The sequence below is a fragment of the Silurus meridionalis genome, chromosome 11 (genome assembly GCF_014805685.1).
Source record: "Silurus meridionalis isolate SWU-2019-XX chromosome 11, ASM1480568v1, whole genome shotgun sequence".
NCBI lineage: Eukaryota > Metazoa > Chordata > Actinopteri > Siluriformes > Siluridae > Silurus > Silurus meridionalis.
In genome coordinates this window covers 4696000-4718661 of record NC_060894.1, presented here as the reverse complement: position 1 = coordinate 4718661, position 22662 = coordinate 4696000, and the positions used below count along the sequence as shown (strand labels likewise).

General features: G+C 37.1%; 1 protein-coding gene across 1 annotated transcript in view; it reads left to right on the top strand.

Annotated features, from left to right (window-relative positions):
* The window catches only part of loxl2a (lysyl oxidase-like 2a), a 47400-nt gene that overhangs the window by 10091 nt on the left and 14647 nt on the right, over positions 1–22662 (top strand). The window contains exons 4-5 of the mRNA XM_046861489.1: positions 17424–17632; positions 20677–20899. Coding sequence (XP_046717445.1) covers positions 17424–17632; positions 20677–20899 — 432 coding nt within the window. The remainder of the gene's footprint in view (positions 1–17423; positions 17633–20676; positions 20900–22662) is intronic.

Here is a 22662-nt window from a genome sequence, read left to right as displayed (position 1 = left end):
ACTCGCACTCGGCCTCCTAATGGCTTTACCTCCTTCTTTATGTCTGTGAGGTTAAAAGGTGACGTATAGACATCCATAGTAGATGAGTAAAGTTCTGTTTCTGCACGTTCCATCCGTCTGAGACAGGAGCAGATGGTATATGTCTAACCTGCTTCTTTATTTCCTCTAGGTACTTTAGACTGTATTAGAAAATTCAGATGATCATGGAGGTTATTTATAATTTCAGTGGAGCTCAATGAATCATAACAATTGATCCTTTGTGCAATTCAGGTTTAATACTAAATATATATTTTTTAACACAAATTGTTAGCACCCTGAATTTGACCATTTTTTAGAACTAGTCTTAAAAGGTTTTATTCCTCTTTTTCCACAACAAAATAATGAACACTTTTTAATTCACATGGAACATGTTGCTTACGTCCTGTTATAATTGCTTTAACTTAATAAGATTGCATCATGCCATGTAAAGACATCGCAAAACACTCTTTATTGTGGTGGACAAAGTACAACTTTCAAAAAATCTCGTGCTTAAATTTTTGTAAAAATTTAATAAATTTATAAAATAAGTACATAAATAAATAAATATATACTGTATATTTTATTAATTTCTACTTCAGTAAAAGTACAAATCTCCTGTATAAATTAAAATCCAGGAAAAAGAAAACTCAGTTTATGTTTTTACTTGAGTAAAAGTACAAAAGTTCTTGCTTTTGAATGAACCTACTAATCAAAAAAAGTAGAAGTAGTGCTCTATGCACTATACACTATATGGAAAACTATATGGTTTGTGGACATCTGGCCACATGATTCATATGTTCTATTCCATAATTAGTTCCCATTTTCTTTTTTAATAAACCCCCAATTTTCTGGGAAGATGTTCCACAAACTTTTGTAGTCAGGTTATGGAAATGTATGTTACTGAGGAGGTCTGAGGTGCAGTCAGCATTCCAATTCATCCCAAAGGTATTCAATAGGGTATCAAAAAGTAACGAGACTAACTGGTTTTGACCATGTGCGCTACCACGCCTGCGTTTTCATCATCGACAGCAAGTTAAAACAAAGAGAAAATTTACATTTCTGCATGAAACTGGGCAAATCTGCCACATAAACTTTTGACATGACATATGTTTAACATGTCAAACGTCTCTGTGGCATATTTGCCCAGTTTCATTCAGACCTTTAACGAGCTCAACCCAAGAAAAAATATCGAAACCATTCAGCAACTTGGCATGATGATCGTCGGAGAACAATCCCTATCATATCACTCCTGTACACACCCTACTTATCAGTTTCGCGTCCTGTGGACTTCTCCATCTTTCCGAAGGTCTCCGTTTTGACATCGTTGTGACGATTCACTATGAATTTCAGAAGGTGCCTTATACACTTATACACAAGAAGACTTCCAGGACACATTCCAGAAGTGGCAGGAACGCTGGGAGTGCTGTATTGCTGCGCAAGGGGACTATTTTGGAGGTGATTGTGTGTGTAAACGTAGATAAATAAAGTACTTTTTGTAAAACAGCGCTATTTTAAAAACTTTTTGATACCACCTCGTACACCATTCGAGCCCCAGTGTTTAAGTTACTAAATACAGAATGAAGTATTTGAAAGCCCACCATGATGGGATATACCTACGACTTGTCTTATACTCGGAACTACTGTCCGAGCTGCTCTTATAGAAAATGAATAACAATCAACTTGTACTCGACTGCAGTCACTCAGTTAATATTAATAATTCTACTTTTTAAACATATATCGGAAAAAACTGGAGCAAAGGTTACAGTTGAAAGTTATAACCCGAATGAAATCCTTTTCACGTTACTCAAAGTAAGTGAATCAGTCAAGATTATGGCCGAACCGATGATATAAAAATGCGCTTAGAACCTTGTCATGTGATTCACCATCTAGCATAATGGTTTCTTACACTCAAATATCTGCTAAACACTTCCACAAAAATAACTCCCTTTCCACCTTAGGATCATAATACCTTTTCTGTTTCCCACACACACACACACACACACACACACACACACACACACACACACACACACACACTCTTTTATTCCCCATATAGATCCCTTATTCCATCTCCCCTGTGTTAGTAATTCTACGTGTGAAACATTTAGACAACATTTATGTGGGTGTGTGTGTATGTGTGCGTTGCAGAAATGTGTGTGAGGTCACGTTTTTTTTTTCTCTTTATGGATAGAAACACTATTATTCCAAACACTAATTCCATTTCTCTTTTATCCCATTTATTTGCACCATACACAGACTTAACATGTAGCTGTCGTTTCCGTTCAGATTTTCTTCTGCACAAAGGCAACATTCACATAAAACAGATGGGTATACTGTATGTTTGTCCTTGAAAATATCAAGTCTGAAACCTGATGAATGATACTACAGCTGTCTGAGGGTCAGGGGGTTTATACAAGAGTACAAATGTCCTGCCTTGAGGGTGGCATCAGACTGAAACTAGCTAATCACTAACATCTGTATGTTTATAGAATAGGGCAGGTAAGGGTTTTCCTCTTAATGTAGGTTACTATGGGATAAGATTTACCTTCATGCATCTCAGAGAAAGCAGGTATTGACTGTAACCTTTCCAGGGCTGTTAGCTTCAAAATGGCATTAAATCCTGTGTACTGCACATAAAGTTTTACAGACCAAGTCAACCATCATCAAGAAAGAAAGATGAGCAAATCTGAAAAAGGTTTATCAAATAGAAGAAGGGAAAAAGAGAAAGAGGACACAAATATGAAGGAAAAAGGAAAGAAGTGGGAAGGAATGAGAAAAAAAGAGGGCAAGGAAAAGAAGGAAAATAAAAAAGGGAGCAAGAATAAAAAGAATTGGAAAGTAGAGTACAAATGAAGGAAAAAGGAAATTGAAGGTGAGAATAGAAACAGGTAGAAAAGGCAGTGGAGAAATACAGGAAAAAAGACAAGACAAGAAAGATAGTGAGACAAGAAGGATAAAGAGGAGGAAGAAAGGTGGATGAGAGAAACAAGTGTGGTTCTTTCTCATTTTCCTAACCAGGAGACTGACTCTTTCAGCATTCTTCTAAAGGCACCATATTGCTAAAAGTTTGTGCACCTGACCATCACATCCACATGTCTTTGTTGAACAACCCATTCCAGGGTTAATCAACCTTCAAGTGTTATAATAAGTTCCACTCATACAGGAAGGCTTTCCTCTAGATTTTGGAGCATGTTGTGGGAATCATTCAGCTACAAGAACATCAGGTTCGGGTTGAAGGTCTGGTGTTCGGTCAGTATTCTAGTTCATTCCAAAGGTGTACAGTCAGCTTGAGGTCAGGGTGCCGTGGAGGTCACTCAAGTGTTTCCAGTCCAACCTTCACACACCATGAAGCTCACACAGGAACAGGTCTTCCCCGAACAGGTTTGGGCTTCTTAGCTTAAGTGAAGGGAAACTGTAATGCCATAGCATGCATATGCATTCATTCATTTTGTGCTTTGAGTTTTTAAGGAAGAACTTCACATGGATGTGACGCTCAGGTCTCCAAAAAAAGTTGGTCATACAGCGTATGTTAGTATTTCAATACTTTCTGGTTAAGATTTTGGAGTATTGATCTAAAGTCACAGGGCTCTTGAGCAAGTCTCAAAATTTGAATAAACTGCAAATGTATAAATGCAAATAATATTTATAAATATGTAGCAGCTATCCAATGTTTTGTATGCATGATGGTGACGAAGTACACAAACCATGTACTAAGAGATACAGTAGGTAAAATATTACTCCAGTAAAATGAAAAGTGTTTACTTTAGGGAAAAGTACAAACGTATTTGTCTTTAAATGTAATTCAGTATCCAAAGTATTATGATTTATTATGGATAATATGTTCTATTATCATTTTTGTCACAAGACACTTGTTCCAAAAAGACTCTAATGTTACTCAGCACACCACATTATATTCATTAGTCAAACACAGGTTGATATATATTAAAATTATCATTAACCTAAAATGTACTTATTAGCTACTTAAAAAAATCACGCACATAGGGCCACGGGTGGCTTTCGAACTGACGCTGAACTCTAGTTCTGAGATCCTTTTGCTGTTCACACGTCCACTTAAACAATTTCCTAACATCCATCAGTCGTAGCCACCACCTTTCAGTGTTATATGGTGTTTAATGTGTGTGTATAAGTATTTATAATACACACTTTAGTCTTTAGAGAGGTTTTATTGCTTCCTGAAGCTGTTGTGTCAATCCGGCTTGAGTTCAAGCATGCTGAAAAGTCTTGAAAGTTTTACCTCTCGAGTTTTAGTGCTGTTGTAAAAGTTAGTGAAACTTCTGTACGCATTTCTTCACCTTGGAGAGCGGGGAACATTTGTTGTGTTATGTTGTGTAGTGTTGTGTTGTGTTGTGCATGAGCTTTCAATTGCTTTCTGAAATCTTTCTTTCAACTAACCCCAGGCTATTCAAATGACCCGAGAACATTTTTAAATACCTTTACTTTTTATAAATGAAACTTAATGCCTTTAAGAGGCCCAGTTTTCTGTTTTTTCAAACTAACCAAATTTCAGCATGAAATTGAAAGAATGAGGAAACACTAAAAAGACTAGACAGGACTAGAATTTGCCGGACAGCAATGTGCTGATGGAATATTAAAAATTCCAGAAATCTTAGTTGAAGCAAACACAAGATTGAGCTGAAAGCGAAATTTCAAGTCCAGGTATCGCCATCTCAACACGTATTGTTTGAGAGACAACAAGGGTGTCAAGGCCACAAAATAATATTTTGTGTACACACTCAACATTCTATTAATACTTCAGCAAATCTCTTTGGAACAATTTCATGCAGTCTGGCACAGGAGTAGTCCTGGTGTAAAAAAAATACAAAGGATTTATGTCTAGTTTATTAATGTACTGTTATTCTACATATTACTCCAAGTTAATTTCACAAAGAGGATCAATCTGATTGGTCAGATAGTGTATAAAACAGCTATATTTTATAACCAGAGCTCTGAAACCAGACCAGTTCAACTAAAAAAGTCACAGTAAACACAAATGTTTACTGCCAGTTATACTGTAGTATCTTTCAAATGTAACTTTTGGCAATGTGATTTAGAACTGTAGCTATCAATTATTTTAGTAAGTGAGTATTCTACTGATTATTCTATCGATTAATCGATTAATCGAGTAAATTGCTTACAAGAATATCTGAAAACTAAACCCTTTTTTGCCATATTAAAGCAAAACGCAAATACAAATATGTCAATAAATATTTAAGAATATTTATAAATAAATACAATCTAAAAATACATTTCAGATTACTCTAAAAAAAGTAAATGCACTGTACTGTTTTATTTATGTTTTACAATGACATGATTAACAAATTTGGGAAACTTTCTGTCATTTTCTTCGGCTTGAATCTATAGAAGCCTGTTAAAAAATTTTTTTTTTGCATAATTCCAAACTTTTTTTAATCGCACTCGCATTTTCAATGTGTAAAGCTTTCAGTCAATAAAGAGGCGATGATGCTGCCCTATTGGCTGAAAAAAGATTGTGAGAAATAAAGTCAGGATTGCAAGGAAAAACTGAATTGTGAGGAAAAAGTCAGAATTAGGCAAAATATTTTTTTAATATGGCGGATACAGGCTTCCATATGAATCTTCTCTTCTCCCCTGTTCCTCCATTTTTTTAATTCTGCAGCGTCTTTTGTGTTTACCTGTCCAGCACGCTCCAGAGTTTAGCAGGTGGTGCATCAGTAATAATGGTCTGTGGGGAAACATAGACCATACAAACTCTGTGTGTAGTTAAAAGGACTAAAAGAAGCATCGAGGCAAATAATTTGTAATGCTTTTTTGTATTCGCATTACTTGATTTACTCAAGGAATCATTTCAGCCCTATTAGGAATCTCCAGCTCCCAGCAATGTCCATGGCCTCCAAAAATGGCCAAACATTTCCCAGAACACTTTACCACTTCCCCACACACTTAGCTACCACTCCTGTGTTCTATCACACTCTCTCTCACACATACATTCAGTCACCTTTTAGACCCTCATTGACAAAAAAAATAAGTATACACTCCCTGTTACTTTGTTTTTTGACGTTTACCAAGCCTTTATTCTTGTGTTTGACTCATTGTTTGCTGACTAGTTTTTGACTGGTTTATAACCTAGTTATACAGTTTTAGGATTTGTTTGCTTTTTCTACTTAAGTTGCACTTTTTTTCCTGTTTTTGCATCTGGCTAGATGACAATGATCAAAAAAACATGCAATCAATTTGGTTTGTTTTTTATAACAGTATTTTTTTACAAGAATGTGCCACAAAATGAAAAAGATTCATCAGAGTTGTACATGTACTATAGGTCTGGTCTTATTCTAAAACTATATAATGCTTTTTAAGTTCACAAACACTAATATAGATTAATCTTCTCTCTTGAATCTTTTAAGAAATGCAATAATTTTCTATACAGTGAAAAATCTTCATTCAGATTTATGGAAGGATGTGAGTTTAAATCCCAGCACCCACCACAAAGCTGCCACTGTGTGCTCTTGAACAAGGTTCTTAACCTTCAAATTCTCAGTTGTTTAAAAAAAGGATAATTGTAAATGACTCTGGATAAGGAACATCTGCCGAATGTCATAAATGTAAATGCATGCTGTCATTAGGAGGAATGTGCATAGTTTTTCCCATGAACGCACCGTGGAAGGGAACCTTGTTTAGTGACTCATACTTTACAAACACATCATTGTGAGTTATTATAAATGTGCTACTGTAACTGCACTTACCCCAGCTCTAACCTTCTCAAATATTTTGGCTCTTTATAAAAACTGCTTATAAAAATATTCAAAAAGACTCCAAATTGGCATGTATTATATTAATTAAAGGATAAAAAATCTACACACACACACACACACACACACACACACACACACACACACACACACACACACACAGGGCTGGGCGAGAGATGACTGGCTTGAATTCTATTCTGATGACATTAAGCACATTTTTCCGACGTTGTTGAAACATGTAACTCATCTGAATAAGAATGTTTCTCTGGTTTGCATTGGTTCTGATTTGTTGTTTGTTGGCTGCATGTCACTCGAAAGTCAAAAAGTTTTCTTCATATTTGCAAAGCTATTTAAGGATAAACCTGAAAATGCTTGTGGTGAGGTTCAATATATGACACAGAATGAAAGAAAGACGCTAACTAATATGAACAATACGTAGGTGTACAAAGAAAAAATGTGGACGTACAATGGAAGTTCAGTGGCTCAGTGGGGAGCAAAGTATTAAAAATGTAGTAACTTCTGTAGTACAAATAATGAAAGAAAGAAAGAAAGAAAGAAAGAAAGAAAGAAAGAAAGAAAGAAAGAAAGGAAGAAATAAAAGAAAGAAAGAAAGAAAGAAAGAAAGAAAGAAAGAAAGAAAAAAGGAAACACGAGTAAGTCAAATTAATGTGACTGCAATGTGCATAGATTTACAAGAAACGCAAAAGTTCCTCAATGACAAACTGATATTGAAAATTGACCCAGTGGCTACTTATGGTTTTGTTAGTCTTCAGGAAAAAAATGTGATTTGGAGCCTCTCATGAACAATACTATATGAACAAAATTATTTGGGCACCTGACTTATGTGGATTTTGTTATTATTGTTACCACAATGTTGGAGGCACACAATTGTATAGAAGTCTTCGACTGAGGTAGAATTTATTTTTCCACTACACTTTAAGTTGGAGTCTCCAACCTGTTCAAACATGACAATTCCCCTGTGCACAAAGCCAGCTCCATGAAGATAGGGATTACATGGGTTGGAGTGGAAGATCTTGACTACCCTTCTATAGAGCTCTCAACCCTATTGAACATCTTAGGGATGAATTGAAACACTGACTGCTCCTCAGGCCTTTACACCTACATCAGTAGATTACTTTACTAATACCCTTGTGGCTGACTAAACACAAATCTCCACAAGCACACTCCAAAATCTAGTGGAACCTTCCAAAAAGATTGGAGCTTATCATAACAGCAAATAGAAACTAAATGTGGAATGGGATGTTTTCACAAACTTTTGACACATTGCAAATGTGATCAGTTAACATAAATATCTAGGTACAAATAAGTTATAAACCATCTTCAAATTCTTGAGGAAATACTTTGGGAATCGGACTCCTCTTCTGTTATGGGTGTGTTCTAAAAGAGCTAAACTGGTGGTCTCTCTTCTCAATCTGGACACCTAATCCTATAAACAACGAATACCGAAGCTTGGATTAAATTCAAACCTCTTTATAAATATTCATTTAAGCAATCTAGCTTCTGTGAATTCCATCATTAGCAAGTTAGTGGCAACATGGTTAGCTAAAAATAAACATCTAACGGCTGTGCAATATTAGCAAGTAATTAATGCTTGCAGGATAGTTAGACTTTCTTATATAAAGACATAATAAAACAAAGAATAAAATATAAAATGAGCTGGTGTTACACCTGTACTGGCATTTCTGCAGTAGCTAAACATACTGTGCATTATAAAGCTACCTAGCTAAATACTGTAACCGAGACAGTGCCACAAAGCTAGCGCTAGCTAGCTTCCATTAACTCCATAGTTAGCAAGCTAGAGAGTCTTGCACCACGATTAGCTTAAAAATAAAAAGCTAACGGCTCCATCATTTTAGCTTTTAATGAAGGCTAGCATGATCATTAGACTTTCTTTCATAATAAAGTAAGGATATGAAATGAGCTGGTGTGTACTGGCATTTCTGAAGTAGCAAAACTTTATTTACATAACAATGCTGGCTGTAACCCAGATAGCACCACAAAAGTCTTTTTGTGAGGAGGATACCACAGGGGACCACTACATTATTTCTTGGTCTACATTCCCTTCACCATTCTGTCCCACTGAATGACAGAGTTGCTTAAAGTGTGTGTTTTCTAAATTTGTCTTGAGAGGCTAAAGTTCACATTCCTGGAGCGAGAAACTCGAACTGCTCCACATTTCCTGCACACTTTGAGCTGGTTTTAAAGAAGCTGGGTATTAGTTTAGAGATTTATAGTCATGTTTTTGTATTATTGAACATTCTATTGAATATTTTGGCTTCTTGAGAGGAGAAAGACATGACAGATAATAGCTGCGCTTACTGAATAAGGTGCCTGTGTTCTGGAGGAATAATGCATGGTCACAAATGGTGCGGCTCGGCAGAGGCAAAATTACTATCTGAACTGTTTGTATTGGCGTAATCATATTTGTTCCACATGAATGGTGAGAAAGGTTGTGTGACTGTCACCTACATGAGAATGGTGGTCTGTCTGCACTGCTACTTCATGGTGATGCATTCAGGGAGGTATTCAGGTAATACTGTCAGGATAAAAATTTAACAGTATGACAGGGTAAGGTCTGGAAAACGGAAGCCAACTCTTGGGTTTCCATCCCCAAAAATTACACTGCTAATAACAACACTGATGAATTTATATAGTATTTAATACCTAGTATATAACATTGGTTCATTTTCCAAGAGATTTCAAGTGGTTTCTAGTGGTTTGTGCAGTGGTGGACATTAAAGTAAATGTAATTCGTTACTGTATTTAAGAAGCTTTGTCACGTATCTGCAATTTACTGAAGTATTTACATTTGGAGAGACTTCACTACATTTCAGATATATCAACTACATTTTGCGAAATCAGTCGTTCCTTTATATGTATGAGTGGATAAAAACCATACTGTTGAAGCATACAGCAAGCCACCAATCCGCTCTGTTTTGAACTTGTTTTAATTACCACTTGGTGGTATCTACTTATCACCAACATACAGTTCAGCCTCAACAGCAAGCAGAACCTTTTGAGAATAAAAAAGGATCGAAGAAAGTGCTGACTTCAACTTGACACAACATTTGTGGCTTTATTTTCATGTTTTTTTTAAGTAGTTGAAAAGAAGATTCTGGGCTCATGATTATTTTTTGTAGATATCAATCAGTGTATGACTCATTAATATCATTATATTAATAGATTGGTGCACTAAGAGTAACATTAGAGTCTTTTTACATAAACCGAGCTGATTAAGCAAGAGTCTTGTTACAAATAAAAATATTTTTGCCATTATGAATCATAGTACTTTGCATACTTAATTACATTTAAAGGTGAATACTTTTCTACTTTACCTCAAGTGAACACTTGAGTTTTACTCAAGTAACATTTTACATAGTGTATCTCCACTTTAACTCAAGTACATGGTTTGTGTATATATATAAAAACATTAGCTAGAGTTTGCAGGACAGGTAGTCATGCTCTTAGCAAATTACACACCAACCTTTTCACACCTTCCAAAATATTCACTGGAGATTTGTGCTCATTCACCCACAAGAACATTACTAATGTCAGGTGCTGATGTACGGATCTAAGGGACATTTTGTGCCACAGTCACCCCAGGCTTGCTCATCAGGGATCAATACACATCATTCACCTTGATTCTTAAATTCTATAAAGCTGCTTTGAGACAATGTCCATTGTGAAAAGCGCTATAGAAATAAACTTGACATGACTGGACTTGACATGTAGGTTCAGGCGTTCTGGGGTGCAGTCAGTTTTCCAATTCATCCCAAAGGTGGAACAAATTCTTCAAAAGAATTCTTTTGCAGGCCGCTCAAGATCTTCCACTCCAGCCCATGTACAGCATTTCTTCATTAAGCTAGCTATGTGCACAGGGGCATCATCATGCTGAAACAGGTTTGCATCTCTTAGGGTTTCCTAAGTGAAGGGAAAATTGCTAGAGAATCCAAAGAAATCCTATACTATTCTTGCCTCGATATTGTCTATGAGTATTTGTAATATAAACTGCAGTGTATGGCCACATGTAAGGAAAACCCTCAACATCCCAGATTTCCCTTGTGCTGTAATAATAAGCTTCACTCATCTGGGAAGAATTTCCACTAGATTTTGGAGTGTCGCTGTAGGGATTTGTGCTTTTTCAGTCAGAAGAGAATTTGTGAGGTCATGCACTGATGTTGATTCAGGAGGTCTGAGGAGGTCAGCGTTCCACTTCATCTATTCATTGTGAATGAGGGGAGGAATCTGTAGAGCTACTGAAGTTCTTCCATTTGAGCCTTGGCAACCCATGGAGCTGTAATGCTACAGTATACAAAGGCATTCAATACATTTTTATTGTGTGCTTCCAACTTTGTGTGCAACAGTTTTTGAAGACAGTGATCATCATTTTAACGGGCAATGTTCGCTCTAATCAAGTAATGTGTTGATGTTGATTAAAAAATCTTAAAATCTTGTTTAAAGAAGAGAAATGCTACTGTATTGTCTCTCCATAGTTTGAGCAAGGTTTTCACAGTCTAAACTCAAGGTTGAAGACACTTTTTTTCGACAATACAAGAAGATAATTAAGATTCAAGTTTCAAGATTTTTATTTGTCACAAACATACACTCAATTGCCAAAAGTATTGGGTCACCTGGTCATAAGTGTGGTATGTGATTTTTTAGCATTGCATCCCACATTTAGTCCCAATTTTCCCTTATAATTCCCTCCACTCTTCTGGGAAGACGTTCCACTCGATTTTAGAGTTTGCTTATGGATATTCAATGTATGTGAGGAGACCTGGGGTGCAGTCAGCATTCACATTCATCCGGAAGTTGTTCAGTAGAAAAGACATCAGAGCTCTATGGCAGGCCACTCAAGATCTTCCTCTCCAAAGCATGTAAAGCATATCTTCAAGGTTCTCACTTTGTGCACAGGGGCATCGCCATGCTTGAATAGGTTTTGGTTTCCAAGTTAATGGTAACAGATTGGAGCAGGAAAGGTCAGGTGACCCAATACTTCTGGCAATACAATGTAGTTACATGCAGAATACAACTTGGAGTGAAAAATAAATAATCGGTCGCTCAGAAATTGTGCATTAAGTAAAAGGTCTTGAAGTATAAATTATAAAAGATAAAAAAAAAAAAAAAAGAAGTAAGAGAAGATATGAGAAAATATATTATATAACGATAAGGTGGTAATTAAAAAAATAGAGCAATTACATTAAGATGTGCAAAGGAAGTACAAAGTACAACATGTAATTGAGGTATAATGGACCATATTCCAGGTTGAATGGTTATTTTATTTGTTTTTACCTAGTCTAAATTCATTAGAAAGTTTAAAGAATGAGTAAAAGGAAAAAAGAAAAAGTCTTAGCCAGGAGCCTGATATGTGAGAAATGGAACGCTTTATACACAGGAATCAGGAGTCTGTATAAAAATGTCCCATTTTGTGTCTTGTTGTGTTTCCAATTTGCTTCATATCACCCGACTGTTCTCAGATTTTCTACAGAGGAAGAGGCAGAAAGAAAGGAAAAAGACTAAAAAAAAGTTTATTTTTTGCATTAAGCAGCATTTTCTGACTAAATCTTGACTATCGGAAATAGTACATGTTCATGTATACATGTATACATATCTAATGACAATAAATACGATGATAATGATGAAGAAAATGGTGATGAAGGTGTTATTGAGTCAATCGTTCATGGTGAAATTATTTGCTGTCGATCTAACTTCAGATGTCACACACATCTGGGATGATGGATTATATCTAGAGTGACATTTGGCTGAATCGAAGAGGACTTTCTGTGTTATGTGTTGAATCGAACAGAACGTTTCACAAACATTCTTCAAGAGAATGACTCATAAGTGGTTCGGTCTGCTGCCACATCCCTAAAGCTCTTTTCACAACACTTCCCAACCAGATGTTGCACAAATGTTAAGCTAATTTCAAAACATCGTATGGGAACCGGTTTTTTATATCAGCGACAGTTTTGTTGAATAGAAACAATTTCATTAAAGAATGCCAGATAATCAGACACAGTAATAAACTGGGATGTACAACTATAATGTTTTCAGTTAATTCGATAAATAATTGGCAAACTTATTTTACCAAATGCAGAACACATCTTATTTATTCCTCTTCTTTTGAAAAAAAAAAAGTTAATCCTTTAAATTTTACCTGATCTGCATCTGATCTGCTTTATTACATACTTAACATTTGCTCTTCCAGGGTTCGCCACCCAATCCTCAACACCAAATTATACCTGATCTGTACCCCTGTATTGTTCCCAGAGCTTTTATTTGTACTGTTTATCTGCACCTCATGTACTGCTATCCATTCTACTGCCCCTGATTTGTGTCACTTCCCATTCTGCTCCTACTTTGTTGTTACCAGATCTACACACCCTTATTACACGTCTTATCAAAACCCATACAGTACCTTGTTTTCTCTACCTGATCTGCATCCTGTTTTGCTTTCTCAATGTGCCCTCTTTTCTTTCCCAATCATCAACTTTATGTTTCCTTGCCATTGTACATTCAACCAATTTGTGTCCTATAAACAAATCTGGATTTCTTGTCTTGAGACCATTTTTAAAGTTTCTATATGTCCCACCTTAACTGCATTTTTGAAGCTGCTGAATTATCTTCTGTGGTGGATCAGGTTTGGTTAAATGCTGCTCATGTGACTCACTTCCATACTTCACCAGTCTTCAGGGAGTTTTAGGAGTTCTGCACACCAGCTGTCATACTTACTTATTAACCTGTATGTTTATACCAGACTTCTTAACGTGCACCATTTCGGAAATACAAATCAGCCTAGATCCTGTTCCGGTCACCAAGATAACTGTCTACATAACGATTGGTCAGAGGTCAAAAGTCATTTGAAGTGAAGAGCTTTAGAAACAGGTGACATATTGACCTCTGACAAGATGGTGAAGCAGAAGCAACTATCACACACACACACACACACACACACACACACACACACACACACACACACACACACAAAGTATGAAATAAAACAGCAGTGTGTGTTTACCTCACGCTGACTCAGTCAAGAACACAATAGCATCTGGCTGTAGGCTTGTTGGGTTTAGTACGATGGTGTGATCTTGCAGTGTTGTGTGTGTGTGTGTGTGTGTGTGTGTGTGTGTGTGTGTGTCTGAGAAGTGTTGACTGGTGTTTCTCATTTGGGTGTTTCTCCCAAAAGGGCAACTAGCACAGGAATAAACATACTAGCTTCCAGTTCTCCCACAGATTCTATCATCTCTCTCTTTCTATTTCTCTCCCTCTCTCTCCCTCTTTCTCTCTCCCCTTCTCTCCCGCTTATCGAAATTCATGAACACCAGCAAAAATTAAGTATTTTTTAAATTCCCTTTGCTTTCTCCCGACTCGAACTCTGCACATGTTTGACCAGGAGACAGGATGTGAATAAGACTGGGAATAGAGGGGAGGGGGGGGGGGTCTTTTGCTGCATCATCGACATGGCAACCGTTCATACACATACACACTCCCACACACAGTCTTCTTTGCTCCTCGGCTGAATACAGGAACATTAGTGCTGTGTAAATATTGTGAGTCTGGGGTGTGAAGGGAGAGCTTAGCAGCATGGCAGGAGAGGAATGTCCTACAGGACATGGATTATTCCAACTTCCAAAGGACCTAATCAAACATCAATGGATTTTCTTTTAACATGATTTATATATCACTTATTTTACTCCTCATTGAAGAACAGTTTATAAAAGTGGCGTCTGCTGTGGTTTTGAAGTTCTTCTTGGTGTCAGCTTTTTTCAGCTTGAAAAGGCAGATCAAAGGTGAACAGGTTGACCGTATCGCTATTTTTACTTCAAACACATGGAAAAACCTGAGAGTGATCAAACACAGGTGTTACTCTGAGAAAGCGCGACTCAAATACGTGTGGGTTCTTATAAAGAGGTCACGTTGTGTGTGAACACCACACAGAACACTCAGGGCATTCTGTAGTAATAAGCAATGTTCTGTTTCACTCATTCGAGCTATAGCTGTAACATTTCATTGCTCCTCAAAAATCCCCTTTTTTAGATTTAGTTGGTATATTCAGTAGAAATTGCTATAACAGTATGTCATTTTAAATCATCTTCTAATGTTCATAACTAGTAGAGTTTGACCGATCTGGATTTTACAGATAGCAATAACTAGGTCAGATCGTACTTGCTGATATCCGATTAATCAACCGATAGTCCTGGATTAAAACCAAACATAAAGCTCCATGTAACATAGTACTGAACTTAAAAATACAAAATAAATAAGCATACGTGAATCATAAAAATGTGCTAAAGGAAATACAAATGAATATATTAATTCATAAATATAATTATATAATTAATAAATATAATAAATCGCCCTATTATAATCGAGGGCACTCTAGAGGCCATTTTTGTAATGACAGCGGACTGGAAGCCGGAAAAACTATCGGTAGGAATTTTTGCCGATTGTAGATAGTGCCAGCAATCAACCTAATCGGGTTGATCACTCAACCTCTAAGAGCTAGCATTTCATTCCATTCAGTAAGCATGTTATTTGAAGGTAATGAGCAGTCTTTTATTATGGTGTATACTGTTAATAACATTTGAGATTATTCTTGCTAACTCAGATCCCCAATCTGGTGCTTAACTTATTTTTTAATTGATGAAACATGGTGTTGTGTCAAAATTCTAAAATTTTACTAAAGTATGTACTCTTGCCAGGAAGGAATGAGATATTGCATACAAAAGCCATTTTAAAATAATTTTAATGTTAATAGTAAAAGAACACATTTAAATCATATCCCTAATATTGACAACTTATAATAGTATAAACTCCCTGAAGACAAATATATTACATGAAGAATATTCAGATAATACTTTGCCTTAATAACAGCACAAATCCTGCTATAGATTTCTCCAGTGTCTCCAGGAGCTCCTGCTAGCCCACTTCCACTGACTGGGTGCAGTTCAGCTATAGTTCAAGGTTCCTATTCAAAGCTCCATTTCCATATATTCTCACTAAATTCTATGGGATTAAGATCTGGTGATTTTTTTGCAGGTCAGAGATTCTTAAAGATCCTGAAAGATCCCTCATTGTTACATGAGGCTTGTCAGACAAGTTACACACATTTGGCCTTGTGAATGTTAACACTTATTATAATGGAATTGTGCTCTGCTTGAACATGTCCACAATCTGGGGTTGTCTTTTGTGTTTCAACAAAAAATAATTCACTTTTATTTTGCAAAGTTATATTATGCCCTAGGAGACATCCTGTTAGTATTGTATGGTAATGCAGAGATATTGGTGAATATAGTGGCATATAAATAAAAGGTTCTTTTTCTACATTGGGTAAAGTGGTGGTGCCATGGGTAGAATTTCTGCCTTACAGATCCAGCATCCATGATTCAATCCTGCTCTTGAGTTACTGTATTTGGGGAGTTTTGGTGCATGTTCTCACCAAATGGGTTTCCTTTGGGTTTTTCAGTTTTCTCAGAAAAACATGCTACTAGGATGAATGCTGATGGCAGATTATCTTTTGGAGTGAATATGTGTTTAGCATGACCCTGACCAGGATAAAGTCATTGCTGAAGAATGACTCACTGTTTCCATGTTGTTTTCCTAGGTTCTTCTTCATTCCTAAATCCTAGTTAACAACTACTGAAAAACAGAACCTTGTGTGGGAACCCAGCAAAGGGCTTTGTTAGTTAACCATTATTTTGTTTAAATTAAAGCCACAGATTCTTGCCTTTTTGTTAGCACCATGAACCTATTAGATATTTCATTCTCCTGAATTTTTTTGTAGTTTGTACATGTGGGGCTGATTTCTAGATACACTAGGCAGCTTTTATGTGAATCAAAAACTTTATAAAATGAAGCTTGGAGTGGTTTGTACTGATTCAAGCCCCCAAAAACCAAACCAAACCAAAATAGGAAACCGTAATCGTATTGATTAGAATTGAATAAAACTGATAAAAAGGCAAATAGCTTCCCCTTTAAGAAGTGTAATTTCATAGGACTTTCTAGAATGTGTTACTGCTGCTGGACTGACGTGTTGTATTATTTGTGTCCCTGCAATCTTAGCAAAACTAAATCATATCATGACTTCCTCAAGCATAACATCATTCTAAAATCCGTCTGTATATTAGAATTATGATTATCTAATAATTAAAGAGTAAGAGTTGAGCATGGAAAATCTTGGGTATATTATTTTTACTGTTCCAGGTCTTTGCTCTTTGTTGAGATTTTCTGGTTAAGCAGCTCTTTTGGTTTACTGCAACATTCCGTGCCAAACCACGCAGAGCGGCCCGGTGGAAGATCCCTTTTTCTCCATCCTCTTTCCTCATAACATAACATTTAGTGATGGACTTTTGCACATTCCTGCAATTCCACAATGTCTGGGTTTGATTTAGACCTCCATCATCTATTCACATCACCAGTTTGGTTAGTTGGAACCCTTCTGTCTATCCAAATGGAGCTACGTTCAGGCCGAAATATCTGACTTAAGAACCACAAAGTGTTTTCCATTACAGAAGCTCGTGTAATTTGCTTGATATTTATTTGTGTTTGATAACTGAGCCAAATACATCATGTTTCATTTATTGATTTATTTTTCAGCCAAACTGAAAATGTATTCTTTTTCTCTGTCCCTCACAGACTCTGGAAGTGCGAGTAGAGGACGTGCGTATTAGAGCCACCTATTCCCAACGTAAGCGTACTCCGATCACAGAGGGCTTTGTGGAATTGAAGGATGAGGGGAAATGGAGGCAGATCTGCGACGAGAACTGGACTCAACAAAACAGCCGTGTGGTGTGTGGCATGTATGGCTTTCCCGGAGTGAAGGGCTTCAACACTAAAGCCTACAAGTAAGTCACCATCAAGTAAGGTCCAGTCTTAGGGAAGTGCTATGAGAATTGTTTTATATGTTAAAACATTTCTCCTGCACGCTGGAGGTCAAGAGGTTGAGTCTTGTCAAAGCCACACACAGAGTCCAAGAGAGCAAAAAGCAGCCCTGGGTCATATGTGAGCTCATGAATACAAAACAGAGTAGTCAGGGTTTCCATTATGCAAGCAGCAGCAACAATAGATTTCTGTGGTAAATAGCTATTTATTTGATGAAAGAAAGAGTTAACAATATTTGATCCTCATATATAGGCTGGACGTGTTGTGTATTCTGAGATGCTTTTTTTTCTCACCACAATTGTAAAGAGTGGCTTCTGGTTATCGTAGCCTTTCTCTCAGTTCAATCCAGCCTAGAAACTTCGCTTTAAACAAGATTTAGCAAACCGCATATTTTCCAGTCCCTAAAAAAAACTCTGTGTGACAACTTTGGGTGATCAGCTGATTCTGAAATACTCAAACCAGGTCATCTGGAAGCAACAACAATGCCAAGATCAGACTCTCTGAGCCAAATCACATGGTTGATCATTCCCATCATAAGTACAATAAGTTTACTTATGGATTATTGTGATTTCATTATATATTTCATATTATACATACAATTTAACCAGTATTTAAAAATGTGAAAGTTCGTACTCGTCTAAAAATTCCAATAAACTTATACAGCGATCCACCTGCCTATTACTGTGTTGGTCCCCCTGTTGCTGCCAAAACAGTTGTGACTGGTCGAGCATTATCAGCATTACCTTCAGCAATTTGAGCTACAGAAGCTCGTCTATTAGATTTTAGGACATGGAACAGCCTTCGCTCCCCACGTGCATCAATGAGCCACGGCCGCCCATGACCTTGTCGCCGATTCACCACTGTTCCTTTTTTAGAGCACTTTTGATAATTACTGCTATATACAGTTGAACTACCAATGGTGTTTCTTTATTAATTCTAAACCTGAAATCAAAAACACCCAAATGTTCTCTCATCTACGTTTACCTTTTGACCATTGTTCTGTTCCATTATGCTATCAGCTCACAGATAGCGTGAGAGATTGAGGGTCATGTGAGGGTTCAAGTGAGCTTTATTGTGGACTTTAGGTAGCACAGGGTAACTCAAAAATCATTGCTGAGCTTTGGCACACTACATTTATGAACTGTAAAATCCATCATAAGAAAATCTTCAACATGTGTTTAGAGTTTTTCTGCTCTAGGCTTTAAAGTCAGTGTTTTAGAGTTTTTCTACTCTGGGCTCAATGGGATGCTTTGAAAAGGTTCTGGCTGTTCTTTGAGTTATGATAAGAATTTAAGTGCTGTTTAAAAAAAGGAATACAACTAAAAGAAATTTGGACAATTTCCAGAGGTAAACAGAAACCAGTGGATTGTATCTGACATCAAAATAATTTGTTAATACAACATTTACCTTGCTCTATGTGTTGTCTAAGTGACCTTTCAACACACTACTGTATCATTCATTTAAAAATTCTCCAAAAGCTAAACAGTATTTACAGAAATGGAACGAGCCTTGAATTATTACTGGAAAAAAAAACACAGAGTGGGTGTATTTGTGCAAAAATGTGTACAACGGGGGTTTTGTATACTTATTTTTAGAACAGCGGTGTTGTCCTGTAAACACTTGCATACACTGTGGTGTTTTTAGACATGTCTGCCACCTAGAATACCTCCTACTGTCAAAAGCAAGACGTTAAAAAATAACAAAGGGGTATTTGAAAAATTTCTACAAAAATGTTTGCTAAGATACTTTGATTTGATGTCTAACATTCAGTTGAAATGTTCTTTTCCACTCAGGAGAAAAAGCTTTTACGAATTATGTCCAATCAGCACCAAATTTGGCACACATCATTTCAAGCCCAACCTTGACAAAAGTGATCTAAAGAATTTTTTTAACCTCCAAAAGAATTGCTTATAATAGGCCATCAAATAACACGAAGCCAGCTAATATTTGTAGGCATCTTCAGGACCATGACCTGATGCTATGCCACACATTATTTTTTTTCCAAAAAACTTCTTTAAAGCCTACTGGTCAGAAGGTGGAAATACACCGTTTTGGTGGAAATAGACAAGCCTACATCTAGCTGCCTTTATTGCTACTCCTGGACAAAAGTGTGTCTATACGTCACCTCATCTGGCTCACATCGTCTTGACACGCAGCTTTCCACTTGTTCCTCCAGACCACAACTTCTACAAGCAGAGAATCCTACTATTAAAAGTACAATCACTTATGAACTCTTTTGCCCAAATGTATGGCTCTGTTTTTCATGCAGCTTACACCTTATTATTTTTGGATGCATGCTGAAACAGTGATGAAAGCAAGGATGGCATTTTGGTCAGAAAATTATATTTTTATGTACATATGATTGCAGCCCATAAATGTTACACTCATGATTAACTCTGTTATTTTACATCGATCAGGCATAATATGACCACTAACAGGTAAAGTAAATAACACTGATTATCTCTTCATCATGACACCTATTAGTGAGTAGGATATATTAGGCAGCAAGAGAACATTTTGTCCTTAATGTTGATGTGTTAGAAAGGAAAAATTGGGAAGCATAAGGATTTGAGCGAGTTTGACAAGAGCCAAATTGTGACGGCTAGACAGCTGGGTCAGAGCATCTCCAAAACTGCAGCTCTTGTGGGCTGTTTCCGGTCTGCAGTGATAAGTATCTCTCAAAAATGGTCCAAGGAAGGAACAGTGGTGAACCATTGACCGGGTCATGAGGGGGCAAGGCTCATTAATCAAGTGGGAAGTGACGGCTGGGCCTATTTGGTCCGATCCAACAGATGAGCTCCTGTATCTCAAATTGCTGAGAAGTTAATGCTGTTAATGCTTGATGATTCAGAACTCTTTTGGCAGCCAACACAATAATATTCAGGTGGTTATAATATTATGCCTGATTGGTGTAAATACCATATTTAGTTCTCTGAACTCACTATCTTTTATGTTATAAGGCACAAATTGTGGTTCTGTAAGTAAAGTCAATTCTGTGTTCTCTTAGGCTTCTGTCTCAGCGCAGGAAGAAGAACTTCTTTGGTTTTTCGGTGAACTGCACAGGAAATGAAGCTCAACTGACTGAGTGCAGGATGGGCAAGGCACTGAAAGTCGCAAAAAATCTGAATGCCACGTGTGCCCATGGAATGCCTGCTGTGATCAGCTGTGTTCCCGGAAGAGCCTTTGCACCCACACAGTCCTCTGGATACAGAAAGGCCTACAGAGCAGAGGTAAATATATACATTTACATACACACACATCTAAAGGGAAAGGGGTAGATCAATGGTTTAGATGTTTGGGTTTTGATCAGAAGGTCTTGAGTTCAAATCCCAGCATCAACATTGTGCCCCTGCGAGACTCTTGTGCAAAGCCCTTTGCTCTGGATAAGAGTGTCTTCAAAATGCAATAAATGTGTATAAACCTAATGTTGTTTACTCTTCCAATCTGTCTCTTTCCAATATAGCCCTAAATTGAAACAACTACGGTTTAATCAGAGTTTCTACCATTTTTGACTTTTTACCAGGACTCCCCGAATCACCAAAAAAAATATGATTTACTGCATTCTCAGCTAAAACAATGACAAATGTGAATATATGCACCAGTTGGTAAAGCTAATTTACAGAACAGGAAAATATGTGAATTTTTGAGCTTCTGTCTTGTGAGACATTTATAAAACAAGTGGGTGAGACTGTGCACAAGAGTGCAGACTTTTGGTCAGAAAACAATCCCTTGTCCACTGTTGTATGCCTGTTTTTTTATGGTAAATATATGGTTTTATGGTTAAGAAAGCCTGCTTGCATTCTTTTAAGCAAGGCTGGGACTGTTAGGATGTTCCCTGACTCACTTTATTACTGAAGCGAAGTACAGGAAGAAGCTCTCCAGTGTAAATTCTACAACAAGGAGATCACCGTGTAACCTCTGGTACATGCTAACTCAGTAGCAGGCACGTGCCTTCACACACGTTTCCAGTTTGTCTGGAATGGTTTTAATAAGTGGCTGGACTGTAGCCTCCTATCCAAATACTTGACACACTCAACAGTGTGTGTAACCTCAGATTTTTCCACCATCAGCCCCGACCCGTCTCGGACAGGAAAGCCGCAACCAATTTCATGTCTTTTTTTTTTCAATGAATGGTCTCCATTTTTCAACATCAAGCTCATGAGACGTTTCAGCAGTTCCTGGCGTGCTTGTAAGCTTCACAGAACAGTGTATCGCACAAGGACTTCCAGGAAAATGCTTTGAAGGTTCTGGATTATGTAAGATTCCAGAGTGTTCTGAATGCACTCTGATTGTGTGTTTATATAGTGATCATGCTTCCAGACAGATCCTGTCAACTGCAAGCACTCCGTGAAGAGAGTGAGACAGTGCTGAGTAAACACAGCATTGCTTTAGGTTCACTTGCCTTCGGAGCTGAGGCGTGGTTACACTCGCTTATAGTTACACAAACGGCACTCACACATAACTTTTTTTGTAAATACGATTCATTCATCTTTTGTGAATGTGTTGAGAGAAAATAACCACTATCAACCAACAGCATAACTGCATAAGAGCATGGCATCATTGCATAAGGAATATGTGTGTATTAAATTTATATATACCATATATTATAGCTGTATAATTCTTTTAGTCATATTCAGCTTTATACTAGTCAGGATTCCTGTGGAATCTTTGAGCTCATACAGGAAAAACAGTGTGTGAAAAAGGAATACACCCTGGGAAGAAAGCCAAACAATTGCAGGGCACCATGGACACACACATTCACACCTACACACACATTCACATCTGTAAAAAGGTGTAGCAAACCCACTTCCTGTTTTTTCTCAGAGGTAGGAAGAAACTAGAGAAGCATGAGGAAACCCATATGGAAATGTGAAGAACATGCAAAACTCCAAGTGACAGTATACAGATCTAGATTGCTAGGCTTTTTCTTCTGTGCTGTTAATGTCGCTGCTGGCATTGTGACTTGGCATTGTGAAGCAATTGTCCACTCATT